General features: G+C 44.4%; 1 protein-coding gene across 2 annotated transcripts in view; it reads left to right on the forward strand.

Moving 5' to 3' along the window:
* The window catches only part of LOC144153817 (sodium-coupled monocarboxylate transporter 2-like), a 109,069-nt gene that overhangs the window by 86,425 nt on the left and 2,240 nt on the right, over positions 1 to 20,404 (forward strand). For both annotated transcript variants that reach the window (XM_077685548.1, XM_077685547.1), the window contains exons 11-14: positions 9,590 to 9,676; positions 10,942 to 11,117; positions 12,759 to 12,862; positions 16,973 to 17,073. In XM_077685548.1, coding sequence (XP_077541674.1) covers positions 9,590 to 9,676; positions 10,942 to 11,117; positions 12,759 to 12,862; positions 16,973 to 17,073 — 468 coding nt within the window. The remainder of the gene's footprint in view (positions 1 to 9,589; positions 9,677 to 10,941; positions 11,118 to 12,758; positions 12,863 to 16,972; positions 17,074 to 20,404) is intronic.

The raw sequence follows: 20,404 nt of genomic DNA on the forward strand, positions 1-20,404 counted from the left end.
TACTTCTCTTATTTTCTTTTCTTCTCTGTGTGTTAGTTCCTATTTTGTTTTCAGACTATATATATATAAAAATATATATATACATATATATATACCTCACAAGATGATGCAATGGGCCCGGTGAAAATACCACAGAGCGAACAGACGAACGGGTAACGAACAAACTTTGTTCGTTTGTTCGTTACCCATTCGTCTGTGCGCTCTACGATATATATATATATATATATATATATATATATATATATATTGTGAGCACAGGCGTCATTGTTTTTCTTAACTGTTACTCGAATGGCCAATCCCGTCTAGCAACTCATCATCAGTGTGGCGCACGCGTGCACCACACCATCTTCTTTATCTTTCATCCTCGCGCCTTCTTGACCATCGCTTTTTGCAACGGCCTCTCGGCGAGGTTGCGTCGTCATTAAACACGTCATTCGAGTCTTCCGTGTTCGAGTCTTGCAATATACATAAATACCAGAGAAAGTGGTGGGGAAACAGCCCCGCCGGTAGCGTAGTGGCCATCGCACCAGACCGGTATTCGGGAGGTGGTGGATTCGGATCCCACCTGGCTGGCATTTTTTCACCTTTTTCTTACTCAAAAAATTTCTCATCTATTTCTATAACCTACCGCACTCCCCCCTTTGCTTTCCCAGGTTTTCTTGACTGCCAGCCCTTAATACAAATTGTAGTGCCTATAGCAATAGGGCAATGCACGCGAACGGTTTTTACGCATGCACACATACTGGCAAGAGAAATACGCTGGTGGAATAATATAAGGCGTACAAAAACAGTGATCTTAGATGGCTCCCACTCGAGATAGACAGCATAAAACGAATGTATACATTGAAAGCTACGGGAAAATAAGAAAGCAATAAGAAAAAAAGGCAAAAGGTTTGCGTTGCTAGCTCTTCACGCCGAAATAACAGCAAAAAGTCGCACATCACGAAGACTAGAATGAAACAGCGCAAAGTTATGGCATGACAAGCTCACGAACATGCTTGCGAAAGAGAGTCGGGGGAATCAATAATTATATCTAAACATTCAGAGTGCCGGTGGTACAAAAACATCATTCGGAACAGAGGGCACAAGCCACGCAGACATTTCGGATCATAAAAAAATCGTGTTTCGCGGTCAATTTCTGCGGCACAAACAGTGGAAAATGTTGTAGAAGCACTACAGAAGACACTGAGCCGTTACTAAATTGGAATAGGTAAAGGAGATCCGCCTTAATCCGCCTAGAGATTATTCGTGGTAGCGTCAATGCAGAGGATCCAGAGTCATTATTACCGGTGAAGGGATGGTTAATGATAGATATAATCGTATTTTGAACCCTGTCAATGAGCACACAGCTTGTTTTACAAGTGCTATTACAAACAACACAAGAAAACTCAAGCTGCGTGGAAAACATAGTAGTGTAGAGGTTCAGAAGAGAATTCGGTTCTTTGAACTTCTATAATATCCGGCACACAACATGAATGGATCGAAGAGCCCTACGAGTGATCATACGTATATGAGACGAGAAGCTCAGCTTGCTGTCAAAATTGACACCGAGGCCGTTTACCTCTGCCAAACGAGGTAGCACTTCACCGTTAATGCCGTAGGGGAACAAGGTGTCAGTTTTTCTTGTGTATGTTTTACCTTAGTTTTAGATGGAATGATAAGAAGTTTGTTGCAAGCGCACCAGTGCGCAAATGATGAGATTGCTCTATGGAGAGGGGAACAGCTTGCAGTGTTCAAAATAAATTGAAATATTTTGACGTCGTCAGCCTATAAGAGAAAATCGCAATCCTTAAACACCGGCAAAACATCATTCATAAAAATTGAAAAGAGAAGTGGCCTGAGTACAGAGCCCTGATGGACACCAACAAAGGAAACAAAGTGAAGACTGCCAAGTTACACTAAAAAAACACAACCTTTGACGTCAATAATTGCATAGGAGGCAGTTAAGGGATGGGGGTATAGCGAGTTGAGACTGTTTGTTAAATAAGAGATACTGGAAGACGACATCAAAAGCCTTACTTAAATCAAAATAAGGCAAATCAAGTTGGCTGACACAGCTGCCGACGCGTACAGCATGAAATTGATGAGATTGGAGTGGGCGATGGCGTAGTTAAAAAACCGTGTTGCTCAGCTATCAATATGTGTTTTATACTTAACGAGAGTAGCATATTCAATACTGTCTGAAAGAGCTTGAAAGCACGCGTAGAATAGAGATTAGCCGGTAGTTCGTAGGTTAGAATTTCGACCCTGCCTTAAAAGCAGGAACTCGCTCACTCTTCCAGCGAGAGGACACCTACAGTGTGCAAAAATTTAGAATATGAACAATAGGGTGTTTCCGAGAATGTGTCCCTTGTAAAAGTAAAAAATTCAAATTTATCAGATACAAGAATACAGAATTTATAGCAACTAACACACTAAGTTTGAATATGATAGTGAACAGTGTTTCCGAACAAAAAAATATTCCCGGGTCATCTCCGTAACGTGAAACATGGGGAGGGGCAAAGCATGGAGTGTATAAGTGTATTCTTGGCGCCATGGCGTTTTTGCCCACGGCGATGAAATCGTTGAGGGGTAGAGGTATACACTTTTGCTGGAAAATTGTCGTGTCTTTGAAGCACGAAGCGTTCTACCGTGAGGCGTTGCAAAATGAGTGTCCAGGTGTGTTCTTTTAGCACGCCTTTTTGCCCACATGGAAGAACCGTTATAGCGCGAGGTGTTGGAAAACAAGTATCCCGGTGTTTTAGCACCATGACTCCAATGGCGACTATGAGAGGAGGCGACGACGACAGGAGACGCAGAAAGCCCAAGCCCCTAAGGGGCTTCGCCCCTAAGGGGCTTCGCCCCTAAAAAATTCCTGAAGCAAATACGCATCACCTAGTACGATGAAGTAGTGACTTATGGTTGGTTTAATATACAATAGAGTGATTGCTAATAAACAGGAAGGCGGCATAAAGCAAGAATGCACGTGTGCACGAGATTTCGGCGCACATTAATGATGCGCTGGTGGTCAAAATTAATCCGGAGCCATCGACTCGTTAAACCCTTCAATCAATCAATCAATCAATCAATCAATCAATCAATCAATCAATCAATCAATCAATCAATCAATCAATCAATCAATCAATCAATCAATCAACCAATCAATCAATCAATCAGTCAATCAATCAATCAATCAATAAATCAAGCAATCAATAAATCAATCAATCAATCAATAAATAAATCAATCAATCAATCGATAAAACTGAATGAGATCTTTGGCTACAACCTACCATGAACGACATTTAGTGCAGCAGGTAGCAAACGGAACAGTATATACGGAATCAGTGTGCCCTTTTCGGCATAGCCGCCATTCCGCATAGGCGAAAATTGTTTTTATTTATTTTCAAAATACACAGGTAAGTACCATCGTTGTTTCCGGTATCAAACAAAAAAGAGCACGAAATGCGACCTTCGTGGTAAGTTTGAGCGCAAACAGAGCGGCGGTACGCTCAGGAAATTGTTTTAAATTGTTCCAAGTACCGTCGCACCACCCTGTATATGGTATATAAGCTATAACCAGTTTACGCTTTTATTTAGTTTTAGCATTTCAAGTACCTTAGGTGAGTATTTGTTGTATAGCGCTCGTGCAGTAAGGGTCCCCCGAACTTCCACAATATCTTACGTCTAGCAATTGCACTTCTTAGACGGAAAAACGTTCGCAGATGTGTGGTCGTGCGGCTGACCGCTGTGCTTGTTCGCCCAGCGCAAAAAGGTGCTTCGTTCTTCCTAGTTTTACGCTCTACGGTAAAAGTTTCAGTTCATTTTATTTCCTTGGTATCTATATTGACGTCGCTGACTCTTCTCCCGCCTTCAAGTGGCCTTAGGTTTTCCTACTAGCGTAGCAGCCAGCGATGCGTCGCATGCGCACTTGTGCAGCACTTGTGTGGAGCGACCCGGACTGGGAGATTGATACAGTGTACAAAAAACAAAGTAAACAAAAGCCCCTTCTTCCATTCACAAACGTGTTGTGGCTTAGCTTAAACTGAGCGAGTGAATTTCGACGACCCGTCAGCGGCCTCCGGACTAAACTTTGGGCCGAGTGACTCTATCGTAAGGCCGGCGAGGCGTGCAGTAGCGCAGCCAATTGCCAGCTCATCTCCTCCTGACATCACACAAAAGCGCTACCGAAAATGGGCGAGGTTGCAGAGAGGAGGACAGCATTTTCGAATAAATTTTTTTCTAAATAAATTCGCGCGAACGCGATCTGAATTGTATAAACATTTCCTATGGAGTCCGGACTACAAGTTGCGCTAGTAATCCGCAATGTTTAGAAATCACTTCAGTGTCTCTTTAAGATCAGCCCGAGTCCGCCAGACTCCAAACATCAGCACTAGAAAGTTTGATCTTTTTGACCTAAAATAAGCATGGAGTGAGATTACGTAATTTACATTTGTTTAAAACTTGGACCTACATTTGTGCAAGGTTTATACCTTCACTTAAAAAGAGTATATTTGGAGAGAATCTCGGCGATATACGCACTGCATTCGCAACAGTCTTCGAACTTAAGGCAGACTGAGGATCGCCTAAATGATTCTGAGAAAAGTCGATTTTTTTAGGCATTTCTTGGGCAGATATTCCACCTGTCATTGTTCCATTCAATTCCTTTGCCAAAGAACAATCCTTCCTATTTATTTTTGACGCTAGCACACTCTGCTGAAAGTTAGTTTAACTTGTACTTTTTCACTAATATTCGCTAAGGTTCGTTGTCGGTTTGTACCAGGTGCCTATCCAAGTGGAGCCAAGTTCCTCCTATTCTACCAAAGTCATCTACTCAAGAAGTCGCTTTTATTTGCACAAAGAATGTGTATAAAAGGTGTAAGAAAGACGCAAGGGTAGGCTAGCTTATCTTTGGCGGTATTGTCCGCACAAAAAGCAAAGTCCAGGTCACGTTTTTTTTTGTACTTTGAAAAACAGGACAAAAGAAAATCGTGCACTCTACTGCCAGAGTGCTCTGGTTTTCTGAACGACTCTCTCGCACTATGCTGATGGCGCCCATACGTTTTCTTGTGTTGGCTTGGAGGGTTTTTACTTGCAGTACACGATGTTGTAATTTTTTTAACAGCACCGCGGCTACTTCGCTTAGCTTTTTTGTTTTCATTTCACCTAAACGATCAATGAGCTGACTTTTTGTCATCAACATTTTAAAATTTGTGGCACACGTCTGCCGAGACTCAGGGATTTGCCAGGGTGACTACCGAAAAAAAATTTTGTTCATGGTTGAGCCCGGTCCGGGACCCTGAAAATGTGAGCTACCTGGCCCGAGCACGGGCTCGTGCAGTGCACTAACTAGAGCACTCCACGGGCCGATATTCCTAGGGCCGGCGCGACCCGGCCCGATAGAGACACAGCCCGAGCCCGGCCCAGGCCCGACAAATTTTTAAAATGTGAGCCCGAGCCCGGCCTGAGTCCGACAAACTACTAAAATATGAGCCCGAGCCCGGCCTTAGCCTGGCAGAATTCAATAAAAGAAATCCGAGCACGCCAGACTATTGTTAAATAGCATCGCTATTCCGACGGGAACAGCGACGGGAACACGAACTAGAAGACGCCTGCTGTTACCCGAAAAAGCGTAGACACAAAGCGCATACGACTAATTTGGACTTAAATGTCCTGCAAACTTGGAGCAAACTTTGTACAACTTAAATATCTTTACTTAGAAACTGTATTTTCGGCAGTCGTGGAGCTTCATTTGCCAGTCATCGAAATCAAGGCACACCGATGATACCTTAAATGATTCTGAGCAAGTGGATACTTTTTTTAATATTGAAATTCTTCAATAGATATTGCACTTTTTGATGTTCCGTTACTTGCTGAGATTTGAGCAGACGATCTGTGCAGTTTCACCACTTCAGTTTTGTCTTTCCCTCTAGTTACGTTGGCAGCATTATTTTCTCTGCGATTCTGTTTCCTCTTGCCCTTAATAATGGTTTTGTAAAAAATTCTTACCCGAAGAAATCATGGGCTGTGCTTGAAAAATTGGTCCCTAAAACTCTGCACACAGTACAAGGTCACTGTTTTTTTTTTGTTTGAAAAGCAGGGGAAAAGAGAATTATGTTATACTGTGTGGCTGGAATGCGCTCGTTTTCTGGCCTGTCATCTCCCGACTATGCTGACGGGTCCCAACTTTTTTTTAAATTAAACGGCAAGTTGGGCTAGTTCTTGCATGATTGAAAACTTCAAAGTACACAAATAACAGGGACAGACACAAGGACGTTTTTCATTGTCAGGAAGGGTTGTTTAGCGTAATCGCCTTTTTATCATATTTTTAACAGCGCCGTAGTGAATCTGCACTTCGTTTCGTTTTGTTTTCAGTTAACCTGAAAGATCGACAAAATAACTTTTTGTTGTCAGCTATTTAGAATTTGCATCAGAGGATTGCCGAGCTTCACGGACCCGGTGCGGTGTGGCCCGGGCAAGCAGGGCCCGAAAAAAACTTTGGTTCGAGGCCGACACGGGCCCGAGAAAATGCGTGCTACACGTCCCGAGCCCGGCCCGCGAGTGCACTATGCCAGACTACCAAGCTACACCCCCGCACTCAGCTGTTACAGTGCTCTGCTCTTGCAGTGCGCTGTTTTGTCGCCGTCCTCTTTTCTCGCGTGAGCGTTCGTCGCTGTGCTATTGTGCCGCAGTTTTTTTCTGTCGTGTGCGCTCTTGACGCTGTGCTGTTCTCTTGCGTGCTGTTTTGTCGGGTGTCTTGTTGACGCCATGCTGCTACGTCACTGAACTTCTGTCGCGTGCCCTTTGGTCGCGTGCTGTTCTGTCGGTATACCGTCATGGGGGTAGTGGTGCGTTTGTTGAAAGGCCTATCATTGCTGTTAAATCAGTGCTTGGGAAGTTGGTCTAACAGCTGGTCTAGTTTTGTATACCTGGGCAAGATTCACAGAGATAAGTAGCAAAAAAAACGTGTGCTGCTCTTTTGCGATTCGTTCTGCTTCCGGGCACCCTTGCGTTTGGGGCTGAAAATCCACAGTGGACATGATGTGATGGATGAAAGTGGCTGAGCGGATGTTCAGGTGTTGCATAAAACGCGGTCTCCCGTTTGTATTTTAACAGCCTAGCTGTTATAGGTCGAGCCTTTTTTAAGCCAGCTGTAAGTCGTGTGTCACCCATGGATGGCACGGGTGCCTTCATTCCCCGACAGAGGGTGCAGTGGTGTCGCAGGAGCTGGTTCCTCTTTCTCCCAAAAGGGAAAAGAGAGGGGAGAGAGCTTCCCGGTATTGGCGTTTACCTACCGGTTCTTGTGCGTGAACCGTAGAAGTTGCTCGGAGGCGGCGCTGCCGTTCTCAGGCGAGCACTCGTTGATGTTCGAGCCGACAAGAGAGAAACACAACTACACTGTTTCAGCAGATTTTAAGCAGGATGAAACTGGGCTTAATTCGTAATTGTTGCGAACGAGCTTGTGCGATGAAACGCTTCCCAGTCGAGTGCGTGTTGTTTCTCGTCCTTTGACGCCACCTCCAACGCACGCTTTTTGATTCCATGAGTCATTTCATATTCTGACAGTAGAAGTCGTGAAACATAAGACACGTGACCTAAAAAACGTTTTATAAAGGATACTGACGTGAACAAAGCAGTAAACTTTAAGCTTCAGTCATTTCTAGGTTGGCCGCTGTGCTTCCGTGTAGAGATTATTACCTGGGAAAGTGACACCTTCGGTACGTTTAAATCATTGCTTAGCGGCAGCTTTATACTTTCCGTGAATTTCCGGCTGTTTATCTCCAATGACAGATGTTGCACACGGTAATGTTCCGGCATTTTTTTATCGGCAGGAAGTTGAAGAATAAAACGAAGAGCACCTGTAAGCTACACGTTGAAGTTGCCGCGCACAATAACCATCAATTATTTTTATAGTACAGGCACCCACAAACGGGAAAGACGACTAGGTCAGTAGCAAGAGTCATGGTGCAACGCCGAAGGCTTCCGAGAACAGCGACTTCTGAACAGGAAACGCAATTTCAGCTATTGGCAACAAACAGCTTGTGGGTAAATGCCGCTCGAGAAGAGACATTTAGTGTTTTTTTGGGGGATCCTTGGAGGCCTCTTTTACAAACGCACTAGCAATGCATTATTAAAACTTTCCACCATGTGCTGTAACGGGTTGCACCGAGTGCGGGCGAGCCCTGTGCACACGACAGCATGTTTGTTTGCGGTCCGCTTGCGGCTAGTAGTTATTTAGCAAAATAGAAGGAGTTTAAAATGGCGGCTTCCGACCGCGGCAACTACAAGTTCCCCTATAGGGACAGCTGGAGGTGACCGACAACAGTTTTCATATAGTGGTTAGAAAATTACTGTTCTTAATACATATTATCCCGACACCGCTAGTCAGCTCACCATTCAAGATTTCTATTCAAGCTGGCTCGATGTGCGCTGAAAGCTGTTTCTAAGGAGGACCGATGAAATGTTTTTAATTCGTGTTCTCGAATGCCTATAACATGGGGCAAATACTACTAGCATTGCATCCGTAGCCCTCTTAGCTGGGTACACGCCATTTTTTCGATGGTAATGACATTTCATGCGAGCATGCCTAGTTTTTTCAGCTGCAAAAACCAAAGTGACCCAGCCGCTACCCGAGGTGTTTAAAGCAGTCCCGGGATACGCATGCTACTCCGCCCTGTCACGCTCTAACCACAGGTTCCCAACAGCTGCACCAGGACACCTGGACCGTAAACGGGAAAACGCAATATTATATAAACTGGTTAGCGAGAAAAAAAAACGAACAAGCGATCATTTGTGTCCTCCTTACCGCAAACTACTGGCAGCGGGCACAGAATACAAATGTTGTTATCAGCGACAAGCTTACCACCGAATGGAAACAGACAGCGCAGCTTCGGTGTACTTCATGGTGCGCGGCGTCCAACCCATTAAAACGCACTCTACAAAACTGTATTAGGCATGGCGCCAGACAATAGGAGCTTGTCGCACAGTAGGCGCTTTTCAAAAGTACGCTTGCGTGATTATACTGTGTGTGTCACTCTGAAGATCCCACTAAACTGTAAGGAATCCTTTAACCTGGGCTTTCCTCATAGCCCGAATTTATTTTGGGGGTTGAAAACCCCGATTTGTGCTGTTCAACATATTATTTAATGTTCACGGCAGTAAATTTTCCTCGTGTTCAGCAAACACCAGCTTATTGTAGGCAGCTACATACGGTACTGACGCTGCCAATATTACTCTGCATTTTGCACAGTAGGGGAAGAGTTTCCGAGCAGTCATCTTTCCGTGTTGTTAATCGTCTTACCTGCACTAAATGACGGTCGATACCTTTCAAGCGCTGTGGGTTCCCGACGGGTCGAAAAATATACTTACATGTTTTTACATCTCCCCTCGTGTTAGAGTTCGCCACCGAATGCACATTAGGAGGCCGTAATGTTCGTATGCCATCTTAACATCCCAGATATAGCCTGAAGTGGAAACTCGTGAATCATGTACGAACACGACGTCTGGAGGATGATGTGTCGTTTAAATGCAATACGGGTGTGGCGTTTTATTGCGGTTAATGCATCTTGTACAAAAAAATACGAACGTACCATCTTGTCATTTTTCCTTGCAGGTTATTCTCATGGTGTCGTCTGTCGCTACAGGTCCCTTCGTCGGCCTTCTTTTGCTCGCCGTTGCGTTCCCCTTCGTGCACTCAAAGGTACACCACTTTTTCTTCAAACGAAAGCAGATAGGCTTCCTTCTGAAAATACATGTGGCAGCATCGCACGAACAAACGTATTAAAATTCTCGTAAGGAAACAAATCATTCAGTTTCTGGCTTCTACATGCTTCCTATAAGGTGGTTTTAAGAAGCACCAACATTTGTTCAGAAACGTCGCATCTTTGTGTTTGGGAAGTTCACATTACGAGGGCCTGCGGGTGACTTCTCTTACCCAGAGATTCCCCCGATGAGGAACTTGGATGTTTGGAAAATCCAGAGGAAACTATCTTCCCTTTGTCACCAGTATAATAGTAACCGGCTTCAATGTAGGGCTTCATGCCAAAGCACCATAATGAGCGTTCCCAGGAGCTGAGCGAATGGTTTGTTCAGTGTCTGAACACCAGTTTGGTTTTGTAGAAAAAATTGTCTTCTAGAAAAAAAAAGTGTTTTGATTACACGGTTACCATGATTTGTATTGCGCAATTCAAGAAATTTCAGCGGGATTTCTTTGTTCACAGAAACCTAAATTCACATCTCCACAATTTGTATTGCGCAATTTGACAAATTTCAGCGCGATTTCTTTCTCCACAGCAACCTAAATTTACATTCGTAAACGTTGTGCCTTTATAGCATTGCCCTATTTTATGCACTCTATAATCCTCTTTTAGAAACTGCTGCCTACGACCAGAAATTTTCTTTAACAGGAACAACATTTTTGTCGCGCTTTGTAGCACTCGCAGTTACCTTAGTTTGACTTTAGTCAGGTCATTTTCCTATTTTGTTTGAGAATACTACCGGGTGGCTTCTTTACTTTCGAAAAAATGTCACAAGAATACAGAAACTAACGCAAAGAACTTCGTTTATGGAATTACATGTCGTAATGTTCACTGGCTGGCGCTGGATATGGCAAAACAGGCCCTGCCACAACGGGGGAGAACAATAAAACATCCAGAGAAGGGGGGCCTTCAACAATACTTTTGACAGTATTTCCAACTTTGCTCATAAAAATATTTGAAGAAACTAACACAAATTTTTGAAAGGGCGAAACCTAATCGGAAGGCGTAGCCCAAACAGTTAGATCGGGTTGAAGGAAGCAGACGACAAATGCGTGAGCCACTGAGCTGAATAATCGCAAGCACTCTTCGCAACGGCTCCAATGGTATCGCTTGACTGCAATACTCCAGCACTTGGCGTTGTCTTTATTTTTTATGCTTTGATTCCGCAGAAACTTACCCTTGAACCTTGCTTTGTGCCTCCACGCAGGGCGCAGGCATTTCGACGCTGGTCATGCTCATCCTTCAGCTCGTCCTCATGTGGCAGTCCATTCGAAGCGAAATCACCGCACCACGCATGCCGGTCACAGCAGAATACTGCCCAGCAGAAAACACATCTTACCTCCTTCAAGCCGCCAATGACACAGAGTTGTCGTTACACAGCACGTAAGTTCAACTCAAGCACAATAAATTGGAATGAGCAGAGCACTTTCTAAAATGTCACTCAGTAAAGCTGCAGTTCCATGCACTTCGATCAACACAAGAAAAACGCTGTGCGGCTAAGCGAATTTTATCGCGAAAGCCAACCAGGAAACAAACGGCGGTAACTTTCGTTTATGGCAAAACTTTTCCATAAACAATTTTATGACAATCGGCACTTATGGCGACTCGGTGATTGCTTAGGGTTTAATTTACATTGCATAGTTACTCATCTTACAGCCAAATTGTAAACGTTGCAGAATTACTGTGGGCTTTAAATACATGGGTATCAATCGAGGATCGACGGGAGCGGTATGGTGACAGAAAACAGCTGTCATTCGTCCTTTATGAAAGCTTTCTAAAAAGAATAGCTAGAGAGTTCGTGCTTGAGACTGCACAAGTTTACGCTGAATTGCACTGACTTCTGACATTGCCTTAGTTCGCAGTGGAGTTGCCACTTGCTGTCAAAGCTGGAGTATTCAAAGGGGCACGCTCAGAGAAAACAGTTGTAAATCCTAGTTTATGAAAAAGTCGGCAAGTCTGCAATTGGTTGGTAACAAGACTGTGTTGTTATGTCGAGTTTTATTTACCCGACATAATTATTTTCCGTGAATGATTTTATACCCTTCATAGTCCCCTCTGCATCGTGTGTTTTAACAGCTTGGCTTGTCATCTCCCTCCACACAGCAGAATGGCTCGGCTTTGTTAGGGACAAAACGGATTGTGCGTTTCACAAAACTGAACGCATGTTTTCGGATTTCAAGCTCTCGGGACAGTGTTTTCAAGCGTGTTTTCTATTGTAATATTCCGGAGAGGGTTAGGAAAATTATAATGGTAATGCGGCTCCGTATGTATACCGGCGAGGGTGGGATGATGTGAAAGGGATACTTCTAAACACCAACTTCATTGCTCGACGTAGAGGAGCTCTTGCGGAGTTTTCGTGGCTCTGAAACGTTTGAGGAGGGCCGAATATCTGGCGTTCCGTTGTTTACATGTGGACTCATCGCCACAAAAAATGAAGACTAGGACCCCAGTCGTGAAAGCATGCAGTTTTCCTCAACATGTTTAATAACAGAAAACAGTTCTTTACCCTCACCTTGGATGATGCAAACCATTTGCCCCGTTAGATGGGGCTCAAGCTAAATTTTATATAAATATTAATTTTATCTAAAAAAACGTTGTCGTAACATAAATAGAACCCTTTCGAGGTGTCTGCAAATGCGTAAGGCGCTTAAATACATTAAAACTAGTGTTTGTACTGCTCACCTATGACACAGAGCTCAACAGTGGTTCAGTGTCAACGCGTTGCGTATGCTGTGCACAACAGGGATATGCTTGGTTTAGCACGCGACCGTTTTCTAGTAGATTATAACAGCAGAACGCTCGTGTTGCGAGGTTCCTCCGCACGTTCAGGACTTTAATCTGGCCGAATTCTAAACTAGCCTGCTATTACCGCGAGCTCTAGAAGTAACTGGTTCAGGTACAGCTTCACCGTGTGGAACATAGAAATTGTGAATAAAATTCTCCAAAACTACCTTTCTGAATTTATTAATTCGGTGGCCATGATTTTTAATAGAAGTTTTTGTTTCTTGTTTTTGTTTTGCGCAGTCCTGACGCAGTCGCATCGAAGTTTCAGCTTTCGTCGTTCTGGAGCTGCTTTTTCAGCACTATTGGCACAGTTCTTCTAGGAGTCGTAGTCAGCGTATCGACCGGTACGTGAAAACCATTGGATTCTAAGCTGTGTTGCACAGAATTGTGTTTGTACTATGTACGCGAGACCAATTTATGAACGGGTGTTGCCATCGCAGAACATGGTTACTGAACGACCTTTCAAACGTGATTTAAGCGTCTTTAAATTCCGTTTGTCCGGAACGTGTGTCTGTGTTCCTTTGGCTGTGCGGCTTGGGCATTCAAGCCACTCTTCGCACCTGTTGTTACCACACCTGGGGCCAACAGAGCACAAAAATTGCAGTACTTAAATGAAGACAGAAGCAGTTGCTACTTGGCGCACTTGAGGTAACAAACATTGAGGTAACACCACGCACATGAGGTAACACCACTAACAACATTATCACTCCAATATAACTTGATTTTCACGACTTTGGCAAAGCACGGGCAGGTTTGAGTCGACGAGCTCCGAGGGCAGATTTCTCGCAAGTTTATGATATGAGCTGCAGCAAAATAATGGGCAAATGCATTATCTGCCATGTAGAAAGGAAGGTCCACAAGCAGGTGCGATTTGTCGCACCTAGGGCAGGACACCGGAACGCCTGCTGCTGTCGGGGTGAAGAAAGGGGGTGTGAGCCATATGAGATGCTAGAAGAAGATAATATTAAAAAGAAGCAAACGGGAGAATGGTCAGTGGAGAACTTCGGAATTGACAATTGCAACAGTCCAGGAGATACAGTGGTGGGATTTTCAGAGAGAAATAACCTGAGGTTGATGAACACATTCTTCTACAAACAAAGCAAAAATGAACGTGGAAAAGTTATGAGGGTAGTACAAAAAACAAAACTGACTTCCTTGTCAATAACAACTTGAGTATCGCTCAAGACGTATAGGTGCTAAGTAAGATTCGGAGCAGCGATCACAGGATGGGCAGATGCAAGCTAAGGCTGAATCTCCGAAGAGAAAGCCAGGAAACTCGTGAAATCAAGAAGCCCCACGTGCTGTCAGTGCGAGTGAGATCGCAGAAGTTTAAAATAAATCTTCACAACAAATTCGTGCTTCTGAAGCAGCAGAGCGAGTTCAGTGCAGACAGGCCAAGTGACAACCTAAAATCGGCAGTCAGTAAAAATCAGCAGCAGCTGTTTGAGAGAAAACATGTAGGGAACCAGCTGAAATCTAACCAATAGCTAAGTCAGAACGTAAAAGTTTCAAGTGAGGCGGATGGGATTAAATTATCCCAGCTGTCGAAAATGATTAGCACAAGTGAAACAAATGACATTCGGGCATATAACAGGACAGTGATTGAGGAAACGCTGCAAAGAAGGGGAAGCTTGAAAACAACTAATACGTCTGCAACACGGACACTTTCAATAGCAATGAGTCGATGCGGATCGAGCTCAATCCCGATCGGGCACGGCTAAACGGCAGTTTCAATCGCGATCGTGCCCGATCCCGCTCGAACTCAATTCTGGTTCCCCAAGTGCAATTGAGGTTTCCAAGCGCATTCGGACAAAAGCGGTGATACTCTCGTCCCCGCTCAGTAATGGTACAGAATTTGGCACCCTGCACTAACACCACAAACTGTATCAAATACCTTGACTCCAATAAATGTGCGATAGCGTGTATATAGGTACGTATATCTACAACCACGTAAAGTTACCAGGCGTCGGCCGTGAAATACATTTTTTTGGCGCACGTGAGTGCAATCGCTGCGACTTCTCAATCGGGATTAAAACGTGCCGTGTAGCAGCGGCGATGCGTCGAGCACACTCGAGAAAGCAATCACGCGTCGTTTCAATCCGGATTGAAAGTGCCCGTGTGACGGGGGTATATGAGGAAGCTAGCCATCGGCAAAGACATGTCCGCACACAGAGATGAGCAGGGTAACATTACGCACAACTTGGACGAGATAATAAGGGAAGCAGAACGATTCGACACCACGCTGTAGGCCAGTGACGTTAGACCAAAGGAAACTGTTTAGAGTACAAACTCAAATTGCGATGTCCCACTATAGTAACTGAAGAGGATATTGGAAAGTCTCAAAATTATGAAAAGAGGGAAAGCTACAGGGGACGAAGGCATAACCATCTATATTTTGAAAGAGGGAGGAGATATTGTTGTGGAAACGCTTGCTGTACTATTTTAGATGCGACGGCATCTCATTCACTCGCCTTGTCCCTCCATACGGCGTTGTTGTCCGTCCACACCCCTCCCCCATTCTCCTCGCCGCGTGAGCTGTGCTCTCCGCCGCTCACCCCCTCTCCTCTCCGATAGCTAACACTCTCTCGCGAGGGGCATTGGATTGGATTGGATTGGATTGGATTTGGATTGAATTGGATTTGGATTGGATTAGATTAAAGTGGATTGTGTTGCGTCATAGCCGCGCAACGTTGCGTCATAGCCGCGGCAGGGGGTTCACGGCACGTTTCATGCGATGGGAGAATCAACCTAACGAAAACAACAACGGAACCCCCTATGCGTCGCATCTACACAGGGGTTCCCGCGAGGGGAGGTGGCAGTAATTTCTTTTTGGGCTGGTTGAAGACTCAAAAAGTGCCCAGAGCATGAGAAACGCCAACATTATTTTGATTCACAAGAAAGAGCATCCCAATGACCTCAAAAATGACAGATTCATCAACAGATTCAGTTGTTTACAAGCTGTTCACCAAACTTATAGTTAGCCACATAGGCGACAGGTTAGATTCCCAACGACGCCCCCCAGCAGCTGCAGTTTAGTAAAGGGTATTTAACCATCGATCCCATCCGTGTCGTCAATTAGGTGATGAAAAAACCCGCAGAGTGCACTAAATAACTTTACATGGTATTTGTAGATGACCAGAAAGCGTTTGATTCCGAACTCACTGCAGCCGTCTTAGAACACGAAAAGACCCGGGAATACAGGAAGCCTGTATAAGACTTTTAGAAGACATAAGGAACGAATGGGCAGGATAACCAACCACAAGCGAAGCGATAAAGTTCCGATCCAAATGGAAGTAAGACAAGGCGATGCCATCTTTCCAAAACTATTCACAGCGTGTCTGGAGGGGATATTTTGAAAGCTTGATTGGGAAAACATATGATTAGGGATAAACGGGAATACTTGAGGCGGCGGAGCTTTGCGGACGACATAGCCTTTCTGGGTGAGACTGCAGAAAACATGCAAACAATGCTTGACGAACAACAACTAGAAAGCACTGCCCTGGAGTTGAAATAGGTATGAACAAATCTAAATCAATAAGGATTAAGCATGCCAAGAACGTCTTCTTCTGCTTAGGGAACGAAACGCTAGATGAAATAACAGAATATAAAAACCTGGGACAAACGGTTAGTGCTGATCCCAACCAGGAGAGAAAAATCCGGCGCAGAATAGGTATGGCCTGGGAGGCATACGGCAAGCACTCCCAAATAATGAAAAGTAAACTACCTCTGTCACTCAGAAGAAAAATCTACAAACAGTGCATACTGCCGGTTGTGACCTACAAAGCTGAAACTTGGAGCCTTACTAGACAACTTGATAGCATAAGTAGGTCGGTTCAACGGGTCATGGAACAAATAATGTTAGGCGTAAAACTCAGGGACAAAAAACGAGTTACCTGGATCAGAAAACAAAAAAGAGTTGATGATATAATATTTCAAACAAAGAAAAAGAAAGTGACTTGGGCTGGCCATGTACTGAGACGAACCGACAAACGGTGGGCAAGTAGGGTTATAGAGTGGATACCGGGATATTCGCATTGAAGAATATATGGGATGGCGAATAACACGATGGAGGGATGAAATACAGAACTTCCGTTGTAAACTGTGGACTCAAGCAGCACAGCACAAGAGCTGCTGGAGTTCAAGGAGAGAGGCCTTCGTCCGGCAGTGGACCTGAGCAGGCTGATGATTATGTTGTTGTTGTTGATGTTGTTGTTGATGATGATGATGATATACACCGCGTCATTTAAAACACGCAGCCCCGAGACGCGAGAAACGGGGCCTAATAGCAGATTTGGCCCGCCTAATGCACATTTTCTGCCTAGGCCATCACTTACAATATGTGCTGTTCAGTTGCTGTGCTGGAAGTTATTATTACTAAGCCTTTCATTACTAAGCACAGTTTGATTTTGTGCAAAAATAGTTATATTCTCTATGTGTTGCTGTCGCGATTACAGGAGAGCACCGGAATCCCTATGCAGACTCCAAGCTTGTTCATAACTGGTTTGCTCGAATGTGGCGAAAGCTGGGAATTATGAAGCCAACTCATCGCGATGAAGTAGGTTAAGTTTCTACATATTTCCTTGTTTTTTTTTCTGCCTTCGTTTCTTTTCGTCTAATCACGTTTTAAAAAGTTCTACATTGAACAACCGTACCTGTAGAGGTAGTCGCTTTACCCTTCTGTCAATTTTCTTCTACCACTAGAGATCTTTGATGTGATTTTTTTTCAAAAATCACAGTACTCCTCATGATGAGCTTTCATTTACGCATCTACAACAGGGATCCTATGACTTATGCAACCACCTAAGTGCGGAAAATACTAATTTTAGAACTGAAATCAGCCATAAACGTCTGTGCGCTCTTGTCACTACCCGACAACTGGTGACCAATGTTTTCGTTCACGAAATGCGCTCGTTGAACGAAAACCTTATCTTTCAGCACAAAACATTTTTACCTATAAAAACATCTGGAGTTCTTTATAGGGTACTCCAACCACATCATTAAAAAGGCCTAATTTATGCTTAAAAATCCACACCCCAGTTCTACTAAAATAAAGTAATTAAGAACAATAACCCATTCAATAAAACCACCTTCTCATACCTCAATGAAGCTCCGTAACAAAATTGTCCCAGCTTCACTGACTAAACGTGGCGAACGCTAATGTTAACAGCGAAGGTGCCTGGTGTTATTAATCCCATGGCTAAGCGTCATAGAACTTCTGAAAGCCAGCAGTTCGATTCTTGTTCGCGCTTATTTTTCATATTCTTATGCATCCACCATTTACTGGAGCCTTTTCTTACTTTATAACTACAAACACTGCGACGAGGGGCGCTTCTGGTTTTTAATGAATACTTTTTTATTTGCTGTCGAAAACACTAACATGCTATGTATACTTAATGAAAAGAGCAATGCAAACCAAACTCATGTATGGATGTCCTTTCTCAACTATGCTTAATGTTTTCATTTTGCTCAAAAACGTTGGAAAGTATGAGCATTGTCGCCAGTTTCAGTAGTTTAAAAAAAAACTGCCCTTATATAAGGGTCTCGTTCAAGCATTCTGTTAACTTGCTGCATGTGTACTTCTCGCTTGGTCTCCACCTCGCTAGGCTATGCCCTGTCCACATCACTGCGACTGCGTTGCCAGATTTCGTCCTATGAAAGCCTCGAGTAAGAACAGCTTGGCTGTTGAAATATTATGCCTCATCATCAGGAGTACATAATTCAGCAATGCATAATTTATTGATACATAATTCATTCATATGTCAGCAATACATGAGGCGTTGTAGCGAGAAACGGGTAATAGCCTTGTATGAAGTAGCTCATCGGAAGTACTCCCAAGCCAGGATAACACGCTGTGAAGCGCTTACTTAGAGCAAACGAAGATCATTTCGAGGGTACTGACACTCGTGCGTAGACGCGAGCCATCCGAGAATCTCGTTTTTTTTTTCTCACAACTTCGTACGACTGACAATCTAATGCGATTCGCCAGTGCATTATTGCACACACTTCCTGCCGAGAAAATGCTATACATCTTGATAACGCGTTTCGCCCTTTCGTGCGATGCTCTACTCATCTGTTGCTCTATGGAGTGGTTCGCGCAAACGTGGTGACACGTTCGACACGTCAAGCGAGGAGCGCACGAAAACCTGCGAGACCTAGAGCGCGGCTTTGCTCTTTACTCCTGACGCTGTGTTCGGGCTAAGCTTTAACGGCTCCCGCGCTATGAAGCGTGACACCTATTAACATTTTGCTAGTAGGAAGAGCTGAGGACAAATACCGGTGTCATGAGCGTGGTAAGATGAATGAATGAATGACAGGAGGAATGAATGTATTCATATAGGCGAGGTCGATCGTCGTGGAATAAAACATGCTTCGTGGCCGAGCATAGCTTAAAATGAACAGAGGATTTTGCTATGCTTGTGGCAGGGTACAGGGGAAGGTTTGGTTATAGTGTCGGAATTCTTGTTTATTAAGGCCGGCAACCACCCAACTGTAAGTAGGTATTGAGGTGTTTTATTTGCAAGGAAGACCATTGCACGGACCAGACTCAACTGGCTTCACCAAGGCCCTGGCACTGATTTGAATTGAACCAAAAACTCACTGCTGCTGCGGCTATGGGGGAAAGAATGGTAGTGTCGCTTAGATCAGACGGTTTTGTCGAAGTCTGTAGCGTACTGCAAGATGTTGCGCAATACTCAAAGGTGAATGCCTGTGTGAAGCTGGATCATCTCTGCAGCTTTGACAGTCGCATTTTGTACGAAACAGTGAAGGCGAATCTTCCTTAAGTGATGTTACCGAACGGAGGTATTTGCGTCACGGAGATCTTGACCTGTGTAGGCGTAACAGAATCGTTTCCATATTTACGTGTTCCCAACTAGAGACGCAGGTGTATGAAAAAACATTTGTGGGAAAGCAGCCGCGTTTTTCGTTTTTTCAGCCAGGCTAAAACTGAAGAAAGCAATACAGCTTTCCCAGTAAGTTTGTTGTGATGCTACTACTTTCGATGTGCTTGAAAGTTCCTAGATTACATTATAAGCGAGATAACCGTTTTTGACACCGCTTTTCTGTTCTAACTTACCCACCTCTCCTGAGTGCTGGCTGGGGAGTAGTTAGTGTAAGTGGCCATGCCAAACGAAAAGCAGGACGGCACACCCCCAAAAATCTCAAGAAATTCGTGCACAACAGATACTTTTCCTTTAGTCCCCGGCCCCACACCCGCCAAATCTACCCGCTACACCTTCTTTCACATAAAGGCCACGTAAGCAGGTGAGGCTTCCCGAAAATAATCCGAGGGGGCGGAGGAGAAACGCTTTCTGAAATCAATACATTGGCGTGAGGTAGTGCACAGGTGTTAAGACCAGAAGCTCTGCGGGGAGTTTGTGGTGAAGTATGTAACAATGAAATTCTTTTCGGTATTAATGACAAAATTCATGGGACACTTAGGTCTGCTTACATCATTTGAAGGAAAAAAACAGCGATTATCAGGGTTCTCCACTGCTGCATCTTCTTTGCCTCTATTGTTTCGCTTCAGTTTCTTCCCCTTTTGAGGAGAATTGCCCGGAAAGGCGGACCGGCCGGAATTTACAGAGCATCTTCCCCACAGTGACAGATCTCCTCCACCTGCACATGTTCTACGCCCGTGCCGTCACGTTAACATGGCATGGGTCACGTATCAAACTAATTACCCGCCGCGGTGGCTCAGTGGCTAAGGCGTTCTGCTGCTGAGCACGAGGTAGCGGGTTCGATTCCCGGCCGTGGCGGCTGCCGTTCAGGTGCAGGCGAAAAGCGAAAACACCCGTGGGTCGAGATTTCAGGGCACGTTAAAGATCCCCAGGTGGTCAAAATTAACCGGAGCCCTCCACTACGGCGCGCCTCATCGCCTGCGTTGC

This window comes from Haemaphysalis longicornis, unplaced genomic scaffold (genome assembly GCF_048455015.1).
Source record: "Haemaphysalis longicornis isolate Haplotype H1 unplaced genomic scaffold, Haemaphysalis longicornis Haplotype H1 scaffold_9, whole genome shotgun sequence".
NCBI classification, from domain to species: Eukaryota; Metazoa; Arthropoda; class Arachnida; order Ixodida; family Ixodidae; genus Haemaphysalis; species Haemaphysalis longicornis.